This window comes from Andrographis paniculata, unplaced genomic scaffold (assembly GCF_009805555.1).
Source record: "Andrographis paniculata isolate CXL003 unplaced genomic scaffold, ASM980555v1 Contig66END, whole genome shotgun sequence".
NCBI lineage: Eukaryota > Viridiplantae > Streptophyta > Magnoliopsida > Lamiales > Acanthaceae > Andrographis > Andrographis paniculata.
The window spans coordinates 2,767,868-2,776,617 of NW_026137602.1; the positions used below are offsets into that span (position 1 = coordinate 2,767,868).

The window sequence follows — 8,750 nt, forward strand, 5'->3', positions numbered from 1 at the left end:
CGGTAGTGGTTGCTCATGTTTCAAAATTAAGGGCAACACACACACACATATATATATATATATATATGAATGGACGCCCAGGATTACAACACTAGAATGAACAGATCGTATTATATTTGGGGAAAGTTGGATTATCAGGTTGGGTATGCAATGAATGTGGATTACGCCTCGGTGATTGTACTGATTAGATCAACACCATTGGACCTCCTTAATTCAATATCTAATTATAAATAATAAATAAAGTTAATTTTGTAATTTTACCCTACATTTTGAATGGGTAGAATCGTGACCATGGATTCATGGATTTAAACCTCTGATGCCTCCGAGTCTTGCCTGGTATATATGGTAAAAGTGTATGCATCTGCTTCAATTTAAAATGCATAACAATTGTTAATCCAATTTGGCCTACATTTAGAGAGTTTCAACATAGATTAGATCACTCAAATTCACTCAATAATTACACCAACTTATATCCAAAATTAATCTCTACAATTATTCAGTTCCAAGACAACAAATAAACAAATAAGTCTGCCACTCTTTAGATGTACGTGTCTCGAGTCAACATCTCAGCAGGTTGAATGAAACGAATTTCGACTTTATTTTCAAGTATCAAACCTTCATGAACATTGCAGTTTGTCAATCATTTGATCTGCACTCAGAAAAGACAAGATTATATCACCATTCGAATACCTTTTTGGTTATAAAATGACAAGCTCAGTAGTTTTTCGTTCAACATCTGTATTTTTATTCTTTTATGATATTCACTTAAGCAACTCTCATTTTTCTTATATGTCTAACCTTTGCTCCCTTAGTCACATTGGAAATATTCTCAACAAACAAAAACTATCCTATACACTCAATTCTCAATTTTGTTACAATTGAATTCTACATAGATGGATCAACTTCTTCTTCTTATTCTTTTTTTTTTTTTTTTTTTTTTTTAATATATATATATATCCTAATCCTTATACAACCGGATATTTTATGATCAAATTTAATTAAATCATCATTTGGCTGTCTTCTTTATGTTGGGATTAAGATCACAAATCTATCGGTAAATAGTAATTAAAATTCAAAAAACAAAATACAATCCAAGATTATCAATAGTTTACTTATATTATACTATATTTGTCCCATTTAATTTGTCTACTTATTCTATTTTCGTTCGTTCCACGTAATTTGTCATTTACTATTTTGAAAATATAATTATACACTCTAATCATATTTTAAAATTCATAATTTGTAATTTTTTTATTTTAATTAAACTATTTAATCATATTAATCTTAATCTATAATTATTTTTATTAAATTATAATTATTTTTACTAATACACTTCTTAATTATTTACTAATTACACAATACTAAACTTTGTGTCTAAACTAAATGAGACAAAATAGATGGGATAGGAGGAATATTATATATATTGAATTATTTGTAATTTAAATATAATTTTCTATGACAAAAAAGTTTCAATTTTACGGAGAATTTTAAAGAATTTTAACTATATCGTGAAATAGCTAAATGTATGTTTCTCCGGAAAAGAGTACCAAAATTACTGTATAGTTACGGTTCACAATAATTTGAGACTAAATTCCTCCTCAATTGACATAATCTCCAACAAATTTTTAAAACATATAAAATTTGTATGACCAGACAAAAATCCAACAAATTAATTATTTAATTATTATAATAATTATAATTTAATAAAATATATACAATATATAGATTTTTTTGCAAAAAATAAAAATTTTATATAATAAAAATAAATAAATAAATATATTTAAATATAATATAATTATAATCAAATTATATTTTATTAATTTTAAAAATTAAATTAAATATATATATTTATATTATTATATTTATTAGCCATATTGATGTATCAAAACCCCAAACTACAAACCAAAATTTATATACAAATTCAAATCCATCTTAAAATTCAAATAGTAACACAATCTCAATTTTTCTAAATCTTTCCAAAAAAAGAGAAAAAACACACAAAGTAATGAGTTATTGAGTCAACAACGAACAACTATTCCTCTACATTTCGCTATCCTGCAGTCTCTACAATCCTGCATCGCAATGTTGTACATCCAGCGCCGCCTCATTTTACGAATTTCCAAATCTACCCATCAAGGTACAACTCACGAAGCATGTTGGGGCACTTTCCAACTGTAGAGTCTCGCGTTGAATATCTAGCGCCGTACGCCTCGCCTTATATATATATATTCTCCAGTATTCGCATCGAATCTTTCTTTCTCCGGTCTGACATTCTCCCGTCGCATCAGAATTCAAACCTCGCCGAAACCAACCCAATCAGGTCGATTCTCTCTCTCGTCGCGTTCTCGGATCTCCACACAGGTTTCTTCCAATTCTGTCGTTGTTGACTTCAATTGCACACGTTTATTTCGTCGTTTGTCAATTTGTTCGTGCTTTTTTTGGTAAATTGCGAGTTGGCTTTTCGGCGTGAGATTCGATCTGTGGTTTGGTTTTTAATCTCCATTTTTAGGTGTATATATCTATATATGTATATATGTACTATTTTTTGCTTGTTTGCGGTTAATCTGTGGTTAGTGACTTAGTTTGTTGCTGTTGAATTAGGGAAGTGCAAAGTTGAAGATATGTTGGGAATTGTAAAACGCAATTTGATCTGCAAAGGCAACTTTGCTTCGGTACGATTTGGTATATGTGGTTATCGAATTAGTACGATTGATCAGTGTTCTTAATCGGAAGTTGAAGCGGTTATTGTTGATATTTTTATTGATTAGCATTTGGAGCAAGGAATTCGAGTATTTGCATCTCGAGCATTTTCTTCAGCGAACAAAGAGGTAATTTACTTTCTCAAAGGCCGATTTGGGTATAGTCGAATTCAAATACCAGTCCAAATGCATTGTGAGCATGTGAATTTTAATCTGTTCATACTTGAAAATATTTTATAATGTAAATCGACTGTTTAATTTTAGAAAGTATTAGAATGACATAGTATTAAAGATTTTCTAAAATCTTAAAAGAAACCGACTCAAAATAGTTGTTAAACGAAACTAATGAAATTGACAGTCATATGAATTTACCTTCAACCAAACAGGACCTTTCAATGTTTGATCGTGTTTTGGTGATATAAAGAGGTTTCTTAATGCTTTATTTTGAATTGAAATATTTTTTTTTATATAATAAATTAAATAAAATACAAATGAATGAAGCTTTTCAAGATAAATAAATAAAAAAGATTAGTGAAAACACAACCATGTTTATATAATTCATACATACAAAACATCACAGAGTTATTTATTTAGTATGTTTAGTTTGAGATTTTTTTGTTTTATGATCAGTATTGAAAATTTACTATTTAGTATTTTTAGTTAGAGAATTTTTTGTCTCAATACAATAGTCTTATTTACTATTTTTGTCCATTCCAAAACAATAGTCTCATTTTTATAAATAAACAAAAAAGTCACTTATCTTTACTTTTTACCGACTACTAATATAATATCAATATTTTGTGCCAAACACAATAACACTATACTTTTTGGGACGGAGGAAATAATATTTTGTGTTAAATTGCTTTAGTCTTCGTGAATGAGTGAAAGTATATATATTATATATATCGAATAAGTGTATGTATGTATTGTATTTCTTTTGTAATATTAATAGGAAATTGTGTATCTTCTTTTCTATATATATATATATATATATTATGTGTTCACACACAAAAACAAACTTTTCTTTTTTTTTTATGGCACAAATATTATTTTTATACATTTGGACCAACATCTAAACAATGAGTTCTAGTTCAAATACTCTCCCCAAATTAAGTAAATAGATCAATATTTCAATGTATTCAAGGCTTTGTTCTTATGTGTTTCTAAATTCACTATTATTATTATTATTAGTATTATTTTTTATTTATATATTTTTCCTCCATAAATATCTCTTCCAATGTCAAATTTTTATATGAAGCATTGGGTCAAAAACTGTTTTCATTTCAAAAGCATCAAAAGAAAACTAGTCATTAATCCACTCTCACAGTCCAAATCTATCATACCAAGCATGACCAAAGTGAATTTCGATCCACAAGTAGAAAGAATCATGGACAAAACACAACACAAGAAGAAACATCGAAGCTTACCAATGGCCATCAACTGACAATACTTCTGATATCTTACATTGTCAAAAAATTACATAACAGATACTGTAAATGTCCCCAAACTATAAACAGGCATACATTTTTTCCTATCTTATGATGTCTACCTTAAATTAGACACCAGTCACTATTTTCTTATCTTCCAACATACATCGACTACATATGTTTAACTTATGCAACTCCTATCCTGAAAGAATTTTAATACTAGGCAGAGAAAGAACTCGATCATCCTTTCAGGAACTTCATGTTATGTTTAAAATTCTAAAATCATGCTAGAGACTGTTTGGGGGAATCCATGTTCTTTGTCTGGTGGAGAAATGATTAATCCATGTTATCTTTTAGTGGAGTCTCTGCAAAAGCATAATTCTGTACGAAGTTTTGGTCATATACGAGTATTTTCAGTAATATGGAAAAAATACAGTTAGTTTCTATTGGGGAAGGTATATAGCTTTGCATTCATTTTTACAGTTAACGGTGCGCGAAGCTTTGAATTCAGCTCTCGATGAGGAGATGTCTGCTGATCCCAAAGTGTTTTTAATGGGAGAGGAGGTATTAATTATGGAAGTTGTAGTTTGGTTATGCAAAGAAACGTTGTTCTTTATCAGTTTATGAGAATTCGTTGACTAATTTAGGAATCTTGTATAGGTTGGAGAGTACCAGGGAGCATATAAGGTGTGGTGTGATATAAAAATGTTTATTTTATTTTTCAATAAAAATTACTCTTTGAGTCCATATATTACTCACTATGTTCAATTATGCTGAAATAGATCTCTAAAGGGCTTCTGGAGAAGTATGGTCCGGAGAGGGTGCTCGACACGCCCATTACTGAAGTAGGATTCTGTTATGTTCATTGTAACATGTTTAAAATGAAAATAGTTGCTTTCTCACTCTTAGCCTTGTTATTTCCTCAGGCTGGATTTGCTGGAATCGGAGTTGGTGCAGCATATCATGGTCTAAGGCCTGTAGTCGAGTTCATGACTTTCAACTTTTCGATGCAGGTTAGGATTCTTCTCTTAAATGTTATTGTCTTCAAGAAAAATAATTTTTTCGAACTTCTTTTTATATGGTGCTATTTTATATCTATATTTCATCTTTGAAGCTGCAATAGAATGTGATATAAATGATCAGCAATCAAGTGAAACAAATTTTAAGCCATAAAAATACATTCTACATTATGCTTATTGAGACTGTGGGAACTAAGGTCTTGAGTACTTGAAAAAATTATATGGTGAAATCTTTCAGGGTGTGTTAATTTATGTTTTGGATTTATTTTGGTGTTTTCGATTTGGATTCTTTGAAATTGGAATGGAGAATAATTGTAAGTTGCGATGTTTGGGACTGTTTACTTTAAATTGTATATTATGAAAAATGTATTGAAAATGGTAGTGTACAAAGCCTAAATTTCCTTTAACTTGTGTTTGTTTGTGTCTTGGATGTTTTGGGGGTGCTTTTTATTTTAAAGTTCCTCAAAAATAGGTTTGAGATGTGATATCTTTTTGGAACGAAAAATATTTTATAATAGATGACAATAAAATTGAAAACACAAACAAACACACCCTTTAGCTTGAGAGGTGAAGAACCTTGACTTGCCCATTATCTTGTTACATTATTATCACTGACCTTTAACAATTTTTAGTACAAGCTATCAATTTTGTAATTGCTTGACAGCCAACTCATAAGAAAGTATTGAAAAAATCAATTTTTTGTGTATAGGAAGAGAGTCGAGCATGCTCAAATTATATATATATATATACATTTTATCAATCTTAAAATTTTAGGCTGAGCTTGACTCATTTAGGATAAAGTTCAAATTGGCTCGATTATCTCCAGCCAAAGTCACGGTTCCTTTCGATATTCTGTTGAATTATTGCATTTTTGTGTTCTACAACTTTTATTGTTTTATTTAATGTCTATCAATATTGAGGAAAATTTAGGAATGGTACAACAACATTTCTGTTGAATTATTTTATTTTTACAGGCGATCGATCACATTATTAATTCAGCTGCAAAGTCGAATTACATGTCTGCTGGTCAAATATCCGTGCCTATTGTCTTCAGAGGCCCAAATGGAGCAGCTGCTGGTGTCGGTGCTCAACATTCACAGGTGCGTTCATCGTGAGCTTTTAGATGATGACCCGAGGCTCCTTTCGCCATCACATTGCATTTTTGTTGATACTCAAAAACTTTTTCATTTCAGTGTTATGCATCATGGTTTGGTTCGGTCCCGGGATTAAAGGTACTGGCTCCATATTCTTCCGAAGATGCTCGTGGCCTGCTCAAAGCTGCTATAAGAGATCCTGATCCCGTCGTTTTCCTCGAAAATGAATTGCTGTGAGTAATCCTTTCTCGGCACTCATGACTTGGGTATGATTTTGAATTATGCTTTATTTTTTTGCTCGTACAGATACGGCGAATCATTTCCAGTCTCGGATGAAGTCCTCGATTCCAATTTCTGTCTTCCTATTGGGAAAGCCAAGGTTCGGATTTTCTATTTCGGTACACTATACTTTCTTCCTCTTCAAATAGAAATGTTTAACAAACTTTATCTATATGCACAGATAGAACGGGAAGGAAAGGACATCACCATCACGGCATTCTCGAAGATGGTCGGCTATGCTCTCAAGGTATCTAATTTTTTTTCTTTTTTGACTCATCGTCGAATAAGTTTCTATATTGGCACTTGAACAATATGTATTGTGTATATCATAATGTTGTCAATGTTGACGTGTGATACGTGCTTAAATCAATGACATGCTCTGTGGACTATTATCATGTGTTGTCAGTTAATATATTGTATTTATATTATATTTTATTAACATAAATTATGTATTTTTTGTTTATTTTTTAAGCAAAATTGCCCATAATTATCATATGGTTGTAAAATTTAGAATAAATTCTTCTTGTACTTTAAAATTGTATGACGTCTTTATAATTTCAAAAATGCAAAAGAATATAGATATGAAATCATCTTCTAATCACATATAAAAATATAAAAAGTTACATGCAAACCTTTTAAAAGTATAAAGGGACGCTATGCAATTTTTAAAAGATTGGGGGATTTACACAATGGAGTTATGGACAATTTTGTTTATCTTTTATGTAATGACTATCTATGTTGCATTCATATTTTATTATTACTATAAATTATGTGTTGGTGTATTTACATGTGAATGTATTTCAGGCTGCTGATATTCTAGCAAAAGACGGAATCAATGCCGAGGTAAGTCAAAGAGTCAATCCTTGTGTTCTCATATTTACTTGATATTGGAATCTTTTTGTTTCAACAGACTTAAACTGTTTATACAGGTCATAAATCTTCGCTCAATCCGCCCTCTTGATCGAGCGACAATAAATGCCTCCGTTCGGAAAACTAACCGGCTCATCACTGTTGAAGAAGGATTCCCCCAACACGGAGTTGGCGCTGAGATTTGGTTCCCTCTCACTTTAATTTGCTACTCCTATCAGTCGATCATCATTTACGGATTTTCATTTTCTGAGGTTCGTTCTTTACAGCGCATCCATTGTCGAAGATAGCTTCGAGTATCTTGACGCTGCAGTCGAGAGAATTACGGGGACTGATGTGCCGATGCCCTATGCTTCAAACCTCGAGAGAATGGCTGTCCCACAAGTTCGATCTTAAACTTTAAAGCTTAAACACTTGTTGTCTTTATCGTTGAAACACTGAGAAAATTACATATTATTACTTTTATCCTGTATTTATCTCGCTGACAAAATATATCCCACATGTTTGCAAAAGTCATTGTTTCTATCATTTGGCTGGCGCGTGAACGCGTGTGTGAACGTCACGCGACCAAATGACAGAAATAACGAATTTTGCAAACATATATGATATATTTTTTAAGCGAGATAAATATATGACAAAAGTGATAATGAGGTATACGTGCGAGATATTTTTTGCAATTTTGTCTTGAAACAGTTATCCGTTTGCCCGTTCTTCTTTCAAGGAACTTACGAATGGGATTTTATCTCAGGTGGACGACATTGTCCGGGCGGCAAAGAGGAGCTGTTACCGGTCGATTGCGGCGGCTCCGGTGGCGGCGACCGCGTGAGTTTTAATGTGACCAGGTAACTCATTTTTGGTTTAACTTAAGGCATGCTTGTTTTGAAAAACATTGGCCTAAGTTAAACATTATTTGAGGGAGAAAAATAAAATGAGAGGAAAGAAAATGACTCTTTAGACAATAAATGTGATATGAAACCACACAGTGGAATTTTTTGGGCTTATTCATTCAATATTCTTAGATGAAATAATTTTTCATAAATATTATTTTTTTAAAAAAATACAATATATAGACAATAAATGTGATATGAAATCACACCATGTGCAATTTTTATTTATTTATTTATATATATTTTTTTTTATCAACACTAGGTTTGTTATTTAGTGATTTTAGATGAACCGAGTTTTATAAATAATTTTAAAAATATAAGGTTGTTTGTCTTTTTTTTTTTTTCGATCCTATATATATATATTTTTTACAAAAGTCAATATTCAATATAAAAAATAATTTTTTTTTTTATATTTTATTGAGACAATTCTAATACAATTATCTTATTTCACATCAAAAGAACTCAAATAAAAAACACT

General features: G+C 30.8%; 1 protein-coding gene across 4 annotated transcripts; it reads left to right on the plus strand.

Moving 5' to 3' along the window:
• The first annotated feature begins 2,212 nt into the window (after positions 1 to 2,212).
• Positions 2,213 to 8,478, plus strand: LOC127263137 (pyruvate dehydrogenase E1 component subunit beta-1, mitochondrial-like). Of its 4 annotated transcripts, XM_051292114.1 has the most exons (15): positions 2,213 to 2,361; positions 2,602 to 2,672; positions 2,769 to 2,828; positions 4,610 to 4,690; positions 4,787 to 4,813; positions 4,909 to 4,971; positions 5,053 to 5,139; positions 6,120 to 6,245; positions 6,339 to 6,472; positions 6,546 to 6,618; positions 6,700 to 6,765; positions 7,323 to 7,361; positions 7,448 to 7,572; positions 7,655 to 7,769; positions 8,134 to 8,478. In XM_051292114.1, the coding sequence occupies exons 2-15, from the start codon at positions 2,622 to 2,624 to the stop codon at positions 8,209 to 8,211; spliced, it is 1,125 nt and encodes a 374-aa protein (XP_051148071.1). In that variant the 5' UTR covers positions 2,213 to 2,361; positions 2,602 to 2,621; the 3' UTR covers positions 8,212 to 8,478. The 4 variants fall into 4 exon arrangements, with proteins under 4 accessions (XP_051148071.1, XP_051148068.1, XP_051148070.1 ...); XM_051292111.1 differs by having other exon boundaries at positions 4,909 to 5,139; XM_051292113.1 differs by having other exon boundaries at positions 2,246 to 2,320; positions 4,909 to 5,139.
• Positions 8,479 to 8,750: the final 272 nt, after the last annotated feature.